General features: G+C 34.3%; 1 protein-coding gene and 1 pseudogene across 4 annotated transcripts in view; both read left to right on the forward strand.

Annotated features, from left to right (window-relative positions):
• FUT8 (fucosyltransferase 8 (alpha (1,6) fucosyltransferase)) overlaps positions 1-20,021 on the forward strand; it is a 248,246-nt gene that overhangs the window by 82,849 nt on the left and 145,376 nt on the right. For all 4 annotated transcript variants that reach the window (XM_008582682.1, XM_008582683.1, XM_008582684.1 and 1 more), the window contains one exon: positions 13,799-14,225. In XM_008582682.1, the coding sequence (XP_008580904.1) occupies positions 14,023-14,225 (203 nt within the window). In that variant the 5' untranslated portion in view covers positions 13,799-14,022. The remainder of the gene's footprint in view (positions 1-13,798; positions 14,226-20,021) is intronic.
• Positions 10,254-10,837, forward strand: LOC103598643 (annotated as a pseudogene).

The raw sequence follows: 20,021 nt of genomic DNA on the forward strand, positions 1-20,021 counted from the left end.
AAAAAAAAAAAAAAAAAAAAAAAAAAAAAAAAAAAAATTTGTTTCCTAGCATTGATAATGAAGAAAATATGACTTTAAAATGTGTTATGCTTAACCTCTGTTGCATTGTAGTCATCATTCATTAAATTTGTTGAATAAATGATTGCATTTTTGTTGAATTTTTCGATTCATTACATTTTACTGAATTACTTCAAGAAACAATCTGTAATAATGATTTTGGTTTTTATTCTTTCTGGTTGTTAAAAAAGTAAATTGTTCTAAAGGTAACTTTTAAAACTGTAGTATATATTTATTGTAATTTAGGGAATTATATGAATATTTATGATCATTTCTTTTGTTCTAATAAAAGGTTATACTGCTAAAAAGGTTCAGCAGAATTTCTCTACAGTTTATTACTTATATTACTAGTTAATTGAATTGATTCTTACTGTCAGAAATGTGTGAAAAATACGACTTTCACATTAACATTTGGATTGAAATTGATCATATCTATAGAATACTAACTGTTGAACTTTTTTCTTTAAAGGTAAGAATGTACTATGATGATTTTCCTGAAAAAAACTGTCTCATATAAACTTAAAAGGCAAACACATAATTTAGGCATTTAATGAATTAGCAGCTTTCAGTTACTGACATTTTCAATTATATTCCCCAAATAGCGATAGTTTATATTTTCTCTTCAATTTTTTTATCTTTGTTGAATATAATTTATATCAATTAAACATACCCATATTAAGTGTACAGTTAGATAGTTTTTCTCAAATCTATTCCCTCATATAGATGTCATTTCCCTTTTTAATCAATCATCTTGCTTGCTGGCAAGCACTAGTCCGATTACAGTTACTACATATTAGTTTCTTTGTTGTAAAGCTTCATATAAATGGAATCATACAGTGTGTATTCTTTTTCGTCCCTGACTTCTGTCAGGAATGTTTTTGAGATTCATCCATGTTGTTGTGATATCAGTAGTTTGTTCCTTTTTACTGATGAATAGTATTCCATTGCATAAATGTTCCTTCTAAATGAGGAACTTTACTCAGTGCAGTCATTCGTGTTATATAAGCTTTATTTATTTTTAGATATGCAGTATGGTTCTTATAATATTTACACTGGAAAGCACCTGGAAGAAATCTACCATGTATTTTATATGTCTATACAATACCATGACCCATTTACTTACACATTGAAAAAATACTTATTGAGTCCCTATTACATAAAAGACACTATCCTAGGCCCTGGGAATGTAGCAGTGAACAAATCAGACAAAAAATAACTGCCTTCAAGAGGTGATATTCTAGTGGACTTTGTTTTTTAAGCTGCACACCAAGGTGGGGAATTGCCTATAGATTTCCAACCAGCTCTGAAGCCGATATTGTAAATAGCTTTTTTGCTAGTGATGATGGATGACTTTTATTTGCCTTTTAGCATCTGAACAGTTTTTCATTCATAATATTAGTCACTATAAGGTGATGCAGCTGTGGTGAAGCTGTAAAATACCACAGTATCTAAAGATAAGTCCTGTCAACAGTGGCTACCCTCTCTAGGTTTTTTTCTCTTTGGCTTCACTTTGAAAAATTTCTGTTAATCTGTTTTCAAGTTTACTTAACTTTTCTGCAGTATCTAATCTACTCTGAAGCCTTTCCAGAAAATCTCTTAAAATATTCAGATATTGTATTTTTTTTTGTTCAAGTTGTATTTTTTGTTACAGTTTTTTTCAGTGTATTCATTTATTTCTTTAAATCCTAGCATTTAATTTGAGAATTGTTTTAGTGTTCTTGTCTGCTATCATCCTCATCTCTGTTTTCTGGATTTGTTTTAATTGGTTGAGTTTCTTCTTGGTTATGAGTCCCGTTTTCCTCCTTGTTGGCATCATAGTAAAAAAAATTTTGGGGGGGTAAGTAATTAATAATTTATTCAGCCACACATCTTTTGATGGGCAATTATGTTTTTTCCAGTTTTGAGCTATAACAAACAATGCTGTAATGAATAGCCTTGTGAACATATTTTGTTTGCATGTTACAATGCATCCTAGTATAAATTCCTGCTAGTGGAATTTCTTGTCAAAAGGCATGTATATGTAAATATTTGATGTATAACACCATATTGCCCTTTGCATAAGGTACACATATGTATATTAGTTAAATAAGTGCTGAATTATTTTTGAGTTTAGAAGTCAGTCCTTCTATGAACTTGGTTCCTAGCAGACCAGGCTTATGGTCATTTCTACAGCAGATTGTCACATATTCATCTTCTGGCCTTCTCATAAAAGTGAAGCCATGTGAATGTGACTCTTGGAAGCATCGTTTTACACAGTCAGATGCCAAATGTGGCTATTGTTCTTTTCTTATTTGTTAGACTTAAGAACAGTCAGTTTGAGGGCCGGCCCGGTGGCGCACTCGGCTGAGTGCGGCGCTTGAGAGCACGGCGGAGCTCCCACAAAGGGTTCGGATCCCATATAGAGACCAGTCCGCTCACTGGCTGAGCGCAGTGCGGTGCGGGCGCGACACCGAGGGTTGCGATCCCGTTGCCAGTCGCGGTATGGGCGTAACACTGAGGGTTGCGATCCCATTACCGGTCACGAAAAAAGACAAAAGGGAAAAAAAAAAAAAGAACAGTCAGTTTGATAGTGTTATAAGTGGTACTGCATTTTTGTTGTTTCTAGTGGAGTGACTGAACTATTTCTATCTTTAAGAAATGTAGGAGAAGGGAAAATGGGGACATATTTGTCAAAGAGTACAAAGTTTTGATTATGTAAAATAAATAAGTCCTAGAGATCTACTGTACAGCATAGTGCTAATAGTTAACAATAAGGTATTGTATACCTAAAATTTTGCTAAGAGGATATATCTTACATAAAGTGCTCTTAACACCCCCCCCCACACACACACAAATAAATGAGAGAGTGGGAGGAAACTTTTGCAGGTGATGGATAGGTTTATGGCATAGATTAGTGGTGATGAATTTACTTACCTTCATACTCATCAAGGTATATTCATTAGTTATGTACAGCTTACTGTATGTAAAAAAAAAAGTTAAAAAGAATGTTCGATTTAGAAAAAGGAAAAAAAGGCAATACAGCATAGTCTGCTTATATTTTCAGGGAATTAGGATGATGGTCATGGTCACAATGATAGCAACACAGTTACCATCATAATCATTGTAAATTGAATAGAGACTCCACCTCTGAAGATTTTATTCAGTATACCTGGAGCTAATAAAGATACTAAATTGTTTGTAATAAAACTTTGAAAGTAGCTTAGTTTCAGCTCTGTAATAAAACTTGACACAATAATCATCTGTTTGTGTATGATTTTAAACATTCTGTAATACATCTGTTACAGCAATAAATTACAAGGTTTTATCCTGACAATACACATATATTTTGATATGTTTTTAAAATTATAGTATTGTATCATTTTTGTGTTGTACAGGTAGCTATGTTCAATCTCATGCTTAAATTAAGCACAATAAAATGATAGCAAAAAAAAAAGAAATGTAATTAGGTGGTATAGTTTATATTCAATTTGTATTACATCACTCAGAATGTTAGTTGCTGTAACATGAGGGTATTTTGTTGTTGGTATTGTTGTTTGTTTTAGTGGTCCTTTTGCAATCAGAATCCGCTAGAATATTACCTCTTGATGGCAGTTATTTTTGTTTGTTTTGTCCCAGTGCCTAAAATAGTGTCTTTCGTGTAACAGGGACACAGTAAGTATTTTTCGAACGGGTGAGTGAATGAATTATGATGTAGTATAGATTTAGGTAAAATACATGGTAGGTGCGTTCTATTAAAATAAATAAGACAAATGAATGGTTGCACTGAGTGAAGTATCTTATTTAGAAGGTGAGCTACTTTGTGGCACAGCAGAGAATGCTTCAGAAGTGACCATCCTAGAGAACAAAGACCTTAGCTCATGCCATTTCTTGTACTTCAAATGTGTTTTTACTACTGCAACTGTGAAACTTTTCCTGGTCCTTTTAAGATGGTGAACTCTCTCCTCTCTGAGAAATCCCATAGCACTAATCTTTATCAGATATCCTATCTTCTTCACTCTCTGTTTTCTATTGTGAATTACTCTTTTATTTTTTATTCCATTTTATCTTCACTGTTGCTTTTTTGTTTTACCTTTTTATTTTATTAAAAAATATTGTTTTTCTGGGGGAATGCTGTCTGATGTTGGAAATGCTCTGTATCTGCACCATTCGTAATGGTAACTATTAGACACAGGTGGCTATTTGAGCAATTGAAATGTAGCTAATGTGACTGAGGAAATAAATTTTTAACTTTAATTCTAATTTAAATAGTTGTGTGTAGTTATTAGCTGTTGAAGCAGACAGTGTACCTCTAGGGCTTATAATATATGTCTTTAAGTTATCAGGCTACTTTCAAATAATATACCAGTTCATGTGAAGTGAGAACTTTACTACAGTGTACTTCTATTTCCTCCCTACCATCTTTTTGTGTTTTGTCGTATATCTTTCTATTATAAACCCAATGTTAACATGTTATCATTTTTGAGTTAGACAGCTGTTTATCTTTTAATGTGATTAAATTAAGGGAAAATGTCTCATGTGTTTTAGATTTTACCATATCTTGTGCTATTTATTTCTCTGTTTAGATCCAAATTTTTGTCTGGTGTCGTACTTCTAGTGCAGTTTTGCTGGCATGGAATAATATTTAGCTTTCTCCCCCCCTTTTTTCTGGAAAAGTTTTTGTTTTACCTTAACCTTTGAAAGATATTTTTACTGGGTTTAGTATTTTAAAGATGTTCCATTGTCTTCTGACTGGCATTGTTTCTGACACAATGTTCTCATTCTTTGTTTCTATGTATGTAATATATTTTTTTTAGTTACACATAAGATTTTCTCATTATCTTTGTTTTTCAACAGATTTGTCTGAAGTTTGAATTTATCCTGCTGGTAGTTCTCTGCATTTCTTCAATCTGTGGTTTGTTATCATTCATTACTTTGGAAAATTCTCATCTTTTAAAAAAGGGTTTTCTGCTCCATTCTCCCTCTCCTCATCTTTTCGAAGTCCAATTAAACATTATTTGATATTGTCCCAGAGCTTTCAAATTTCCTATTCTGTTTTTTAAATTTTTTATTTGAATCCTTTTTTTCCCCCTTTGGGTTTCATTTTTTTTTTTTTTTTTTTTGTCTTTTGTCTTTTTCCGTGTCCGGCAACGGATCGCAACCCTCAGTGTTGCCCCGCACCGGACCGGGGACCGGCAACGGGACCGCAACCCACGGCGTTGCCCCTGCGCCTCGCTCAGCCAGTGAGCAGGAACCGGTCTGCATGTGGGATCCGAACCCTCGGGGGGGGAGCGCCGCCGCGCTTCCCAAGCGGCGCACTTATCCAGTGCGCCACCGGGCTGGCCCTGGGTTTCATTTTGAATAATATTTATTGATCTCTCTTCAAGCTGATTTTTTTTTTTTTAGCTTTGTCTAATTTTCCAGTAATCCTCTTGAAGGCTCTCTGATATTTTGTTTTTATAGTTATTTAGCATTTCTTCTCTGTTAAATCTCTTATCTGTTCATGTATACTGCCAATAATTTACCATGAGATCCTTTAATATATCAATCATAATTATTCTAAATTTTCTGTCTGATACTTGCAACATCTGATTTATTTATGGGTCTGGTTGAGGGGTTTGCTTTGTCTTTTTGACAATATTTTGTTTTTCTTGCTTTTTTTGTGTATGTGTGTGTGTGTGTCTCATGATTTTTTGTTGCATGTCAGACATTGTAAGTAAAGGGCAATAAAGACTGAGGTGAATAGTATTTATGCCCAGAAATGTGTATGTGTGGTTGGGGAACTGGGATTGAGTGTGGTGGGGGATTGAGTGTTGAGTGTTTGTGCACGTGTGGATGGTGTTGTGGGAGTTAAGGTTGAGTCAATTTAGTCTGTAATTGAGTTGGGTTTCTTTGTTTGTTTGTTATTACAGTAGTTAACTTTACTGAATTTAAAATTACATGATTTAAAATTTCTGCAATAGTGGTCTTGCTGCTACCTTATTCCTGGTGTGGAGCCTAGGGGGCTGTAGTGTTTTCTCAATGTTCCAGTTCTATCCTTGGCTTTTAGCAGGTCCTTGGATGCCTGCATCACAGGATGATCTCTTTTTGTATTCTTTGTAATTTTTGATTAGTCACTGGACAATATGAACTTTATATTGTTGAAAGTCTGTGTTCTGTTATCTTGCTTTAAAGAATGTTGACTTTTATTTTGACAGGAAGTTAATTTACTTTTGGGTCACCTTGATCCTTTTGTAGCTTGTTTTTAAGCTTTGTTAGGGATCTTTTTAGCATAGCCTTTATTCCATGGCTAGAGTCAGTAAACTTTGGCTTATGAGCCAAATATGGTACACAGCCTGTTTTTGTATAGCCCTTGAGCTAAGAATGGATTTTATACTTTTAAAGGATTATAAAGAAACAAAAATAAAACCTAAGAATATATGGCAGAGTCTGTATATGTCCCACAAAGCCTAAGATATTGCTGTCCTATCCTTTTACAGAAAACATTTTCTGATTCCTGCTTCCTTAATCCTAACTTCTAAGATATATTATTTCTTGGGTTTTTACTCGATATTCCAGTTTTGTATGTGGTATTTTCATTGTACTTGGTTGGAACTCATAGGTCTCCCAATTTTGTACAGTTTCTAAGATGTTCAGCTTTCAGCTACTCAGTTTTTAATTTTTCTTTCCTTGATAATTGTTGTTTGCCAGCCTCATGAGGCGTTACTATGTATGCATAGCTTAATATCCAGCCAAAAGACTCAAAGGATCTCCTACGCAAATTTCTGTAGCTTTTTCTGTGGGAAGCTATCTCCTCCTTAGTACACTGTCTTGCAAATTCCACCTACCTTAAACTCCCTGAACTGTGGTCTCTGTCTTCTCACTTGAGGGAGATGGCTGTGCTTTGTTTGGATTATCCCTTTCTATGCTGGTGTTCAGTAGATTCCTCTAGGCAGAAGGGTAGAGTGATTGTAGGGTTTACTTTTATTGTTAGTCTTCTCTAAGGCATTACAATCTTGTGCGACCATTGCCCAATACCTGAAAACAGTTTTTCTAAATAGGTTTTTAAAAATTTTTCTAATTTACATGTGAGCATAATCTAGTACCAGTTATTCTTTCATACCAGTTATTCTTTCTTTTGTTCTTTTATTAATATTAGTAAACATTAAAAATGCATTTAGATTTCTGATATGGTATAAAACCAATAGTTGTAATTTTATCTGTCAAAGCTTTTATTTTCTATAAATTGAGGCTTGTTTTTGTACCATTTATAAGGGGTATTTGCAGGATATATAAGGAGATGTGATTAAGATTCAGCTCTATCCTGCATCTTGAATTCCTACTCTGTGTCCCAGGCTTTGTACAACTTTCTGGGGATGGAAATGAACTGAATGTGAACTGAGTACCAGGTCCTCAGTCTAGTAGGGAAGGTAGACATGTGTATTAATTATCTATTACTGCATAACAAATTACCCTAAGACTAAGTGGTTTAAAACATTTATTATCTGTTGGTCAAACATTGGGGGATGGTTTAACTGCATCCTCCAGCTCAGCTACATTCTCTGGCTCAGGGTCTTTTAAAAGCCTGCAGTGAAGATGTAGACTGAAGCTGCATTCATCTGAAGGCTTGACTGGTGATGGTACATTTCCAAACTCACTCACATAGTTGTTGGCAGGACTCAACAACTTTATGAGGTGCTAGTGGCCTTAGGACTAAGGTCCTTAGTTCTTCATTGGCTGTTGGTTGGAGGCTGTTCTCTGTTCCTTTCCACATGAGCCTCTTCATAGGGCAGCTCACAATATGGAAACTTGTATCATTAAGATGAGCAAGTAGAGAGAATGTGAACAAGACAGTAGGTCCAGTCTTTTGTAACCTTATCTTGGAAGTGAAATCCTATCACTTCTGCTGTATTGTATTTAAGAAGCAAGTCACTAGGTCCAGTCTACACTCAAAAGGAAGAGATGACATAAGGGCATGGATACTTGACACAGATCATTGGCAGCTATTTTAGAAGCTGCGTGCAACAACATGCAGTAGATTAATTATGTAAGTAATTATAATTGGGTTTATAAAATAATATAACAGCCTTAACGTATACTCATAATAATTTGCTACATGGTGTGCTTAGTGCTTCCCATAGGTTATTTTATTTAAAACGCTATGATGTAGCAGAACTGTGACTCCAGTCTAGGCATGGCTGATTCTGGTACCCATAATTTTAATTTCCACATCTTGTCAGCATTAAAATAAAATTGCCTTTTATTGAGCACCTCTTATGTGCCAAGCAATATAGTAAATGATTTATACATACAGTTGGCCCTCCATATCCAGGGGTTTCATAGCCGTGGATTCAACCAACCATGGATTGAAAATATCCACATCTTGTCAGCATTAAAATAAAATTGCCTTTTATTGAGCACCTCTTATGTGCCAAGCATTATAGTAAATGATTTATACATACAGTTGGCCCTCCATATCCAGGGGTTTCACAGCCGTGGATTCAACCAACCATGGATTGAAAATACTCATAAAAAAATTACATCTATATTGAACATTACAGACTTTTCCTGCCATTATTCCCTAAACAATACTGTGTAACAACTATTTACTTAGTATTTACATTGTATTAGGTATTATAGGTAATCTAGAAATGATTGGAAGTATACTGGAGGAAGTGCAAAGGTTACATGCAAATGCTTCATCATTTTATATTGGGGACTGGTACATCTGAGGATTTTGGTATCCATGGGAAGTCCTGGAACCAATCCTCTATGGATACTGAGGGATGACTATATTAACCTCATTTAAGCCTCACAGCAACTCTTTTAAAGCTCCTGATCTTACTGGTTCTGCACTCTAGCTTCCAGATTCAGGAAACTACTTTGAAAAATCACAGATATTTATTGTTCCAGAGATATTAAACAAGTATAACCCAGAGACTCTCTGCAAATACCAAAAGAAAAGAATTTAAATATCTTAGTACCTTAAAAAAATGAAATCACTAGTTAAATAAATTTGCAGAAGGAAGCCTGACATATTTCAATTCATTTAATATTCGGCAGAAGAAGGGTACTATTTGATTCCCAAGTGGGAAGAAATTTATAAATACTTGAAAAGAAAACAACCATTATAAGAAAAAAAATTTCAACGAACACTGCTATATAAATTTTAGTCAAATTAGCTCATGGTATATGTAATTAATGTTGAAATATTTTTACTAATAAATTTAAAATATTTTCACTAATACTTTCACAAATATTGAGTGGCTTTCATATAAAAGGCTGTTCATACTTTTTTCAGTGACACCATTGTCTTTGCAAAGTGAATTTTCTAGATGAGGAAATAAGACAAAGTGAAGAGAAATTATTTTCTCATGGTTAAAAGATAAATCATAAGACTACTGGTCATATGGCCTTTTGTTTTATTTTTCCCTGCTTCAGAATTTATTTTTTTCCATTTAGTTTTTGAATTGAAACATAACTGATTATACATATTCATGAGGTACAGAGTTGACTGTTAGTATTTTCGTACAGCATGTGATGATCAATTCAATCTTATTAGCATGTTCATCATTACAAATCATAGTTATTCTTTGTGTCCCTTACCCAATTACACCCTAACCCCTCTCCCCTTCCCCCTTTCCCACCTCTAATAACTATAGTTCTGTTCTCTCCTTCTGAAAATATAATGTTTTATTGTGACTTTCCTTCCTTCATTCATTCTCTCCCTCCCTCTCACTTATGAGTGAGGACATGCGGTATTTCTCTTTCTGTGTGTATAGCCTTTTAGACCAGTTAATTTTAATCATTTAGGAGTGTTTTATAAGATATAGGTTGACAATATAAATTCTAAAGTTTATTAATGATTTCATTTTTGAATGGTTTTCTTTATAATACTACTCTCACTTTCTGGATTCAGATTTGCTGTCCTAAGTGGGGCATAAATGCAGTTGAAGCTGATGCTGGATTCCATGGCGTATGTTATTCTAGTATATGTCATATATGGCACCCTTCTTTCACTTATTCACTTAGTCATTCATTTATTCAAAAATATTTATTAGTGCCTACTAAGTGCCAAGTACTGTTCTAAGTGCTTGGGATACATCACTGAACAAAATGAACAAAAATTTTAGTGCTGGCCATTTAGCTCAGTTGGTTAGAGTGTGGTGCTTATAACACCAAGATCCAGGGTTCGATCCCTGTACCAGCTAGCAAAAGAATAAAAAGCTCTTTTTGCCACATCTACTGCGAGAATGAAGACCATTCTCAGCAATCAGACTGTCGATATTCCAGAAAATGTCGACATCACTCTGAAGGGACACACAGTTATAGTGAAGGGCCCCCAAGGAACCCTGCGGAGGGACTTCAATCACATCGATGTAGAGCTCAGTCTCCTTGGAAAGAAAAAGAAGAGTCTCCAGGTTGACAAATGGTGGGGAAATAGAAAGGAACTGGCTACTGTTCGCACTATCTGTATTCATGTACAGGGCGTGATCAAGGGTGTTACGCTGAGCTTCCAGTACAAGATGAGGTCTGTGTAGGCTCACTTCCCCATCAACATCGTTATTCAGGAGAATGGGTTGAAATCCAGAATTTCTTGGGTGAAAAATACATCCGCAGGGTTCGGATGAGGACAGCTGTTGCTTGTTCACTCCCTCAAGCCCAGAAAGATGAGTTAATCCTTGAAGGAAATGACATTGAACTTGTTTCAAATTCAGCTGCTTTGATCCAGCAAGCCACAACAGATAAAAACAAGGATATCAGAAAATTTTTGGATGGTATTTATGTCTCTGAAAAAGGAACAGTTCGGCAGGATGACGAATAAGAGCTAAGAGTTGTCCAACTACAGAAGCAAGCGACAGGATGATTCCCAAGACATGCTTGTAAATTTTAATGATGGAATAAAGGACCTATTCATTTGGAGGGGGGAAGAAAAAGTAAAGAAAATCATGTAGTTTATATTTTAGCAGGCATTGTTCAAATAATAAACAGCAAACATAAGCAAGTAAGCAAGCATTCACTGTGGTTAGTAGATAAGGAAGAATTCTTCTATGACTGCTCATTTAAACCATTCTAAGGAAAATTACATCAAAAATTACCTGTTTTTCAGCTTGGCTTGGTTTTGTTGATCCTGTTTTAAAATGTTGGCTGAGAACAATAAAATCCTGGGAAATACTCTCTCCAAAAACTGAGTTAAAATAATGCTGTTAATTAAGAAAATGACCATGTTTTGCTCTTACAATAATTTCTTGCTTTTTACAACTTATATTATTATCAATATTGCTGTATAATGTAGTAATTTAGTATCTTGGATATTTTTGATGGTGGTTTATAAAAATCTAAAGTACTTTTTTATTACAAAATTTGTCTCTGTAAACACTTGTGTTATTATTCAAGTTATATTATGTCTTTTGCTAGCTTTCTGAATATTTATGATAATGTTTACAAGTAAAATGTTTCAGCACATCTTTTTATTATTTGTTATTTAAATTATTCTTTTTTAGAAAGCTCTCTTTGCTTTGGTTGTTTATCACAGACGTCTGTCTAAGTTATTTTGCTTTGAAGGGTAAGATAAAAATTTTTAAATATTTTCTATATGTCTATCTTAATAGCTTAGAATTAACTAGGATATAGGTTCCTCTATGTATCTGTTTTGGTTTTTTTTTCCTTTTTGTCTTTTTTCGTGACCGGTAACGGGATCGCAACCCTCGGTGTCACACCTGTACTGCGACCGGCAACGGGATTGCAACCCTCGGTGTCGCACCCGCACCGCGCTCAACCAGTGAGCAGACCGGTCTCTATATGGGATCTGAACCCTAGGCGGGAGCGCTGCCACGCTCCCAAGCGCCGCACTCTACCGAGTGCGCCACCGGGCCAGCCCCTATGTATCTGTTAACCAACTTCTCCCTACAATGATATGATAGTATTGCATATGTTGTCATAAAAAGTATTATTAACTCAAATGTTAATACTTAAATTTTTTGTTGACTTACTGAATTGAATCCATCCCTTAGGCCATCAGAGTTGATTCATTTTTTTGTTTTTTTTAATCAGGAACCTCTAAATGTCTGCATTTTTTCTACATAAGATGAAAAGCAGACCTCAAATGATTAGATCTTTTACCTGAAACATTGAATATACTTTAATTATTCTTATGTTTTTGTGGATAGATATGGATACCTGAGAATTCAAAATTAGAGGAGCAGGGTTTTGACAAGAGTTTTGAGAAAGGAACAGGAGGAACAGTGAATTCAGTAAAAAAAGAGTTCTTGATACTGCATATTCTCACTCATGTGGGAGCTGCAAAAAAGTTGATCTTATAGAGTAGAGAGTAGAATTGTGGTTACTAGAGTTTGGGAAGGTGTATAGAGAGAAATTGGTTCACAGATACAAAATTATTGCTAAACAGGAAAAATAAACTCTAGGAGTTTATAGTAGTACTAGGCATCTATAATTAACAATAATTTATGATATTGTTCTGAAGTGACTAGAAGAGAGGAGCTCAAATGTTCTCATCACAAAGAAGTGATAAATTTTTGTGATGATGAATATGGTGATTATCCTCATTTGATGATCACACATTGTATATATGTATTGAAATATAACTCTGTACCCCATAAATATGTATAATATGTGACAATTAAAAAATAATTAAAACATTTTTCATTTGGGATATTGCTTTTTAATTTAGTTTTCGAGCATTTCTCAATGAGTATAATTCTTTTCATTCGGTGTTTTAGCCAGCATAAACCAGTAACATCAAGGTACCTAGTATAGGAGTAAATGGGAAGGAAGTAGAGTGTTTGTAAGACACTCATTTGAAGAGATTTACTTCTCTTTGAATACCTGGTCGTTTAAAAACAATTGAGATTTGAGGTTCAAAATTAGAAAAATAGTGGCCCTGTGCTCTTATTTTTGAAGCCTTTTCTCCAACTTTTCTAACTAATCTTTTGTTTCATTAGTGGTCAAGTGCCCCTCACACTCGGTCTTACATACAGAGCTATTTCTTATCTTTTCTCTCTTTTCTTTTACAAAAAACTCTGCATCTGGACATATGACTTCTTTTCTATAGCTCTGGAATTGTTAAATGGATTTAAATTTTATCTTTGCCTACAAATTCTCTCTTTGGGCAGAAAATAGTTTTGTTTTCCAAGAGAATTCTAAGGTTAATGATGGAGAAATGATCAATGAAACCTATAACCAAGCCTGGGAAAGCATGTGCATATGTAGTTTTAGATGCACAGTCACTGGGATTTAACTGGTATTAGACTTTTGTTTTAATTGTTGGTATTTTTAATGAATTTGAGCAAGAAATTGAGCCTGATCCATTTGAACCTTTGCTTGTGATGTTTGGAGTGGTTGCCAGCTGGTTAATGGGTGTGGTAACCTTTGCTTGACTAGTATGCATGTCACTTTTATAATTTATCCTAAAAGTGACAGTTTACCTCTCACCTGCAGAGTTAAACAGTATAATGGCAGCTGAACAGTGAGATGGAAGGGGATGGAGTAGAGAACTTGTAGAAATGAATTTACTTATACAGAGAACATGTTTCTGTTTGAGATAATGAACACATTAGCCCAAAATACATAGTTGAATACATTTTGTTTTTGCCTGATTATTCAAAGATACAATGTTTTAGTCACCATATATGATCTATTTACAATAACATAGGAAGGAAAAGTGATGATGGAAACACCAATGTGTTTCCTTTAATTCCGTGAATCTTCAGCATATGCTATTTTACATATCCTAAAAATTTAAATACATTTCTTACTCTTTCCACAGCATGTAAAGTCTATGAAGCACAGGACAATAAAACTTCTACTCATATCACCAGAAGGATTCCTTTCAAAGATTCACCACAGGACAACCAGAGAGACTAATTTGTCTGAAGCACCATGTGTTGAAACAGCAGAAGTCTATTCACCTGTGCACTAACTAGAAACAGTTACCATGTTTTCAATTCTTTGAGCTCCAGGAAGCCAGGGGAGTGAGTTGAAAATCTGAAAATGCGGCCATGGACTGGTTCCTGGCGTTGGATTATGCTCATTCTTTTTGCTTGGGGGACTTTGCTATTTTACATAGGTGGTCATTTGGTACGAGATAATGACCACCCTGATCACTCTAGCAGAGAACTCTCCAAGATTCTGGCAAAGCTTGAACGCTTAAAACAACAGAATGAAGATTTGAGGCGAATGGCTGAATCTCTCCGGTAGGTTCTAAAATACTGAAGGAAGAATGATGAAATATTGTATTTATTTTAAGCTGTAGGGCTTCATTCAGCTATTGAAAAATAGTTAATTTCTAGAAACTGCTGTCTTTGCAAAAATTTAGATATCTTAGGGTATTTTTTTATACCAATGGCATCTCTATATATTTAATATAGAGAATTTCTCCATAGTGGCAAACCTTATTTTATATATGAATTTTAATATAGAAAAATTATGCCATTAGGCACTTATATTTTATTTACAGTTATCTTCAGCATCTTGACAATTTGATGTATTAAATCCAAAATTTGAATGATTTAAATTAGTATATATTAAAAATTTTATCATATGAACTATAACAAAGACATTAAAGTGATTGGGAGGCTAGGTCAGTCTAACTGCAAACTATTAAAATGAAGAAAATATTTATCATTAAATAAAACAACTGGATCTGGAAGTTGGAGAATTATTATCATTCTTATTATTATTATCATTTGTTTGGAAAACCAAAGTCTCCTATTTTCAGAGAGCAAGTAAACATTGTGTTACATAGGAGATCTCTATATGTTTTTCAAAGTTATTGAGTTTAAAAGTTATCTAGAATCTTCTAATTCCTTTAATTTATAAATGAAGATGACCATGTATTTAGTGTTTTCTGTCTCTCAAGATAGAGGTTGAGGCTAGAAACGAAGATGACCTTCACCCTTTCTTTAGAACTCAATCTTTCCCTTTGCCTAGGTCTGTACTTTTTTCTTCACCATAATAATATTTTGGGGTTTTTTTTTTTTTTATGTCTGATGGAAGGCAATGCTAAGTGTTAGGAGTTTTACAAATATGAATGAAACATCATCCCTATCATTTGTAGTAGTAGTGTCATTCAGCAAGGTGGTAAATGGTCAGTGACTTGAAAGTAGATAACTTCTTGAATTTGTGTATCATTTTATTTCCTGCCGGAGGGTAATTAGGGAGCATCATGAAGGAGGTGATCTTTCAGTAGAGTCTTATTCAGTCATGCTTTATGAGAACTAAAGACGGATTATTTAGGGATTAGTAATAATAGCTATCATTTATTGAGTTTATTATATACCAGGTACAGTGCCAAGTACTCTGAATAGATAATCTCATTGAATTCCACAATATCTTTATGAGATGCTAGTACTATTTTTATAAGCATGTTACAGATGAAGAATCATAGGGATGTTAACTAATTTAAATTTGCCCAAAGTCACACTTTTCACAAGTGGTAGAGCCTATTTTGAATCCCAGTAAAATGCCTCCAAAGTTTGAGCACTGAGGAGTTAACTATATTGCCTCCATGTGCAGAAAACAGAGAGAAATCCATGAGCCCAAAATTTCAATTAAAAGTCTCAGGTAAGAGATCACCAAGAATAGCTGCCGCTGTAGCTGATAATGAAGTTTGCTTTGATTATAGTAAAATCTTGTTTTACATCATGGGAATTTTGTTCCTTAAAGAATATTTTGCCTCTTAAAATTTAGGCTCACAAACAATTGCTCACTTTTTCCTACTTTCACCTTCAATACTGATACTTCCATTTATTTCTGATTGCCAAGTGTCTTGTTTTTATTGCATGAAGGAAAGCTTGCCTTTAGTATCTGTTGTTTCTAATGCAAAATAATCTTTGGGCCTTTTGTGTCACTTTCTTTATATTCTTACATGTTGAAATTAAATTTTCAATTACTACATTTAAATGTAGAGTCAATTTCTAAGAGCTGAAGCACTAAATAAGTCATGCTGGAATATCATATAAATGCAATCTAAAAACACAGACTAAGCAAATGAGCCCATTTTTATATAAAGACATGTAATTTTAGAAAAATAAATAAGTAGTTATTTTCTCTTATTGGGGAAGAAAACCTCCCTGGGCCCTTCCATTGACTTCACTGGTGGGGCCATTTGTGTTTTATCCAAAGGGATTTTACTTCAGAGCCATTGGCATGAAAAGGAGAGCAATGGAGATGCTACTGGCATTGGGATTTTTTGTCTCCTATTGTAATTCAGCCAACATTTTGTACTTAATTTCGTATGTCTTTTTCTTATTAGAAAATTTATTCATAAGCCAGACCATAAAGGATTAATTCGGATGACTGTAAAACTAGGTCATTTCTTTGAGATAAGGCATATGGTTCGGAATTGGAAAGCAATCCAGAAGCCCGAAACTACAATTTTTTATATTCAGGACAATAATTTTAAAAGTAGTTCATCGACCTTCCAGCTAGAATTTGCGAATTTTGTTGATAGTGCTACAAGTTTAGGAAAATGATTTAAAAATCATTTCTCTAAGGGATGCAAATGTATAAGCTCAGTGTATGGGAAGTTGCTGTGTATTTCTGTGTGTATGTGTAGGTATACATGTATGTGTGTGTATGTGTGTTTAAGTCTGACTTATTGATGAAAAATTTTCATTAAGTAAAATTTACTTGTTTTAGTGTAGAGGTCTATGAGTTTTGGCAAATGCTTAGTCATGTAACCACTACCACAATCAAGTTATAGAAGAATTCCAACTCCTCCCCCAGAATTCTGTTGTGCCCCCTTGTAGTCAAATTCTATCACCACCTCCTTACCCTGACTTATACTGATCTATCATCTATCCCATATTTTTTCCTGTTCCAGAATGTCACATAAATGTAATCATGCAGTGTAAAATAAAGCCTTTTGAGTTTGGCTTTTTAAATTTAGCATAATATATTTGAGATTCATCAGTGTTATTGTACATATGGTTATTGTGCTTATTCTTTTGTATTGCTGAGTAGTATTGTCATTCCTTTTTAATGTTGAATGGTATTCTATTGCATAGATGTATCACAGTTTTGTTTTTCCAAAAAATCCATTCACCAATTGAGGAATGTCAGGTTGTTTCCATTTTTTGGCAATTATGAATAAAGCCGCTCTTAACTTTTGCCCTATAGGTTTTTGTGTGAACACAAGTTTTTATTTCTCTTCAGTAAATACCTAGGAGTGGGAGTGTTGGGTCATATGTTAAGTGCATTTTTAACTGTATAAGAAGCCACCCAAATATTTTCCAGAGTACCTGTATCATTTGAAATTCCGACCAGTGATCCTTGAGAGTTTGACTTGTTCTTATCCTTGCTTGCACTTGTTACCTATGTTTCAGCTGTTCTAATAGATTATATAGTATTATCTTATTAAAGTTTCAATTTGCATTTCTATACTTGGTGATGTTGAGCATTTTTTTAATGTCTTATTTGCTGTTCATTAATCTTCTTTGGTGAGGTATTTATTCAAATCTGCTGTCTATTTTTAAAAATTTAGTTATGTTTTCCTATTTTTGAGTTATTTTTAAAATTGGGGTTACACATAAAATTATACATATATTTAGATGTAACATAATTTAAAATAAAATATTACATTATTTTTATAATGTAATATAATATAAAAGCATAGTGGCTTAAAACAACAACAGTTTATTTGCTCTTGATTTTTCAAATTGGGTTGGCCTTAGCTAGTCTTTTTTTCTAGGTATATATAGGGTCACTCATGTGGCTGAAGTAATCTGGTGGCTCAATTGTGGTTGGGCAGTCCAAGATGACTTCACTCATATTTGGGGATTATTTGGGACCATGAGCTGGTTACTTTCCATGTGTCTTCTCTGGTAGGATGGCCCAGGTTTTTTTCCATGGTAGTGTTCCAAGCAGGCAATAGCAGGAATTGCAAGGCCTCTTGAGGCTGAGGATCAGAACTAGCGCAGTGTAGCCTCTGCCACATTCTGTTGGTCAGTGCAAGTCGAAAGGCCACTCTCCACTCTGTATTCAAAGATGGAAGAAATAGACCTCACCTCTTGGTTGGAGGAACTACAAAGAGTTTGTAGCCATATTTAACCTACCATTCTTACCTCCAGAATAAGTTTGGATAGCGGGATTAAGTCAAATCATGATGTTCTTAAACAGCCAGTGTTTAGTTTAGACCTGATTGATAGATATTAGGGAGTCATAGTCACTTTTCAACAGAAGAATGACTCTGAAAATGTTTGAGGAAAATTTAGGTTTTCAGATGGATTTGGGATACATGCCAGACTGGAATTAAGAGATTACCTGGAAAACTTTAAAAATATTAATTTAGACCTGAGGTGATAGAGAGGTAGACTAAAATTAAGGATTGAATATGTTGGCTTTGGTACTTAGGTTTCTTATATGCTTATATTTGTCTTTTCCCAGACATCTCTTTCATACTTGTTAATTGCTAGCACATTAGGTACACATATACAGGGTTGAGTAACCCTTATATGAAATGCTTTTGATGTTGGAATATTTGCAGAATATATACTGGTTGAGCATCCCTAATGTGAAAATACAAAATCTGAAATGTTCCAATGAGCATTACCTTTGAGTGTCATGTTGGCACTCAAAAAGTTTCTGATTTGGGGGCATTTCAGACTTGCCTCTCAGAGTTGAAATTTACTGAAAAACACCTGGAAATTATTGAAGTTTGTACAGAAAGTCCTTAAGCAGTGAATCTCAAACTAGATGGGTGTCAGAATCTCACAGAGTTGTAAAGTCTGCAGAATGCTTGACAGTTTTCCTCTTAACTTAAATCCTTGTTATTCTAGGAACATTTATTTTTGAGAACATAACTTAAAAAATTTCAAATGTGACTTTGTGGCCCATTAATAAGATTATTTATTTATTTATTTATTTATTTATTGCTTGTTTGTTTGGTCCAGGAAAGCATAAGAGATTTCTTCTGGAATTTAGATGATAGCTGTAAAACTGTAAATTTACAAACCACAAAGAATATATAATTAACTTATCTGGGCAGATTACACAATCTACCCAGATGTATTGCAGCCAAAGCATGAATCTTCTGGTGGAAAAAATTGTCCCAAGCAACAGAGTTATGGAATAATGAGGTAGAAAGCAAACTGATGTGTTTCTTCACAGGTCATATCTGTTTTCTGTTTGAGAAGATTGTATTAGAAATTGGGAGAAGCCTTTGTTCTAGTTGGTTGGTTGGAAGATTTGCTCTAGGCTCTCTTCTCTATACCTGCTCATCTCTCATGTAAGAAGTGTACTTATATTCCTAGAGCAAGGGGCATAGATTGGAATGTGCAGAGCACCTGCCATCTAACTATAACTGTCCATTATATATTGCTTTTAATTTTTAAATCCTATGTCTAGTATTTCTTACGTTATCAAGAATATGTTACTTTTCCTTAGGGAAAATACTTCTTCCCTATCTGAGAACATTTTTGTGGGGTATTTAAATCAAGATTCCTAGCCTTCCCACCCTAATTAATCAGATGCTGTCTCTTTGGAATTTATATTAACTTTTTATATAGTACTGGATTAAATTTGCCAATGGTTTGTTTTGGATTTTTTCTGTGTTAATGAGATATTTGCCTATAATTATTCCTTTTGTGATGTCTTTCAGATTTTGATATCAAGGTTTTGTAGGCCAATTCTATTCTCTGGAAGAGTTTGTGTAAAATTGCTATTCATTCTATTTTAAATGTTGTTGGAATTCCATCAGTGAAGCCGTCTGGGCCTGGAGTCTCTTTGGGTGGAGGGGTGGTAGGAAGGAGGATGTGTAGGAATTTTAAATTCTAGATTTGATCTCTTTAACAGAAGCTGAACTAGTCAGCTTTTTAATTTTTTTCTTAATGTCAGTTTTGGTAAGATGTGTTTTTTTGTGTCCTTTTTGTCAGCATTTCCAAATGAACTGGTATAAAGTTGTTTTCACTGCCATTTTCTTTTCCACGCCTGTAATATCTATAGTAATGCCCCCCTTTTCATTCTTCATATTGTTATTTGTGTATTCTCCT

This window comes from Galeopterus variegatus, unplaced genomic scaffold (genome assembly GCF_000696425.1).
Source record: "Galeopterus variegatus unplaced genomic scaffold, G_variegatus-3.0.2 Scaffold2695, whole genome shotgun sequence".
NCBI lineage: Eukaryota > Metazoa > Chordata > Mammalia > Dermoptera > Cynocephalidae > Galeopterus > Galeopterus variegatus.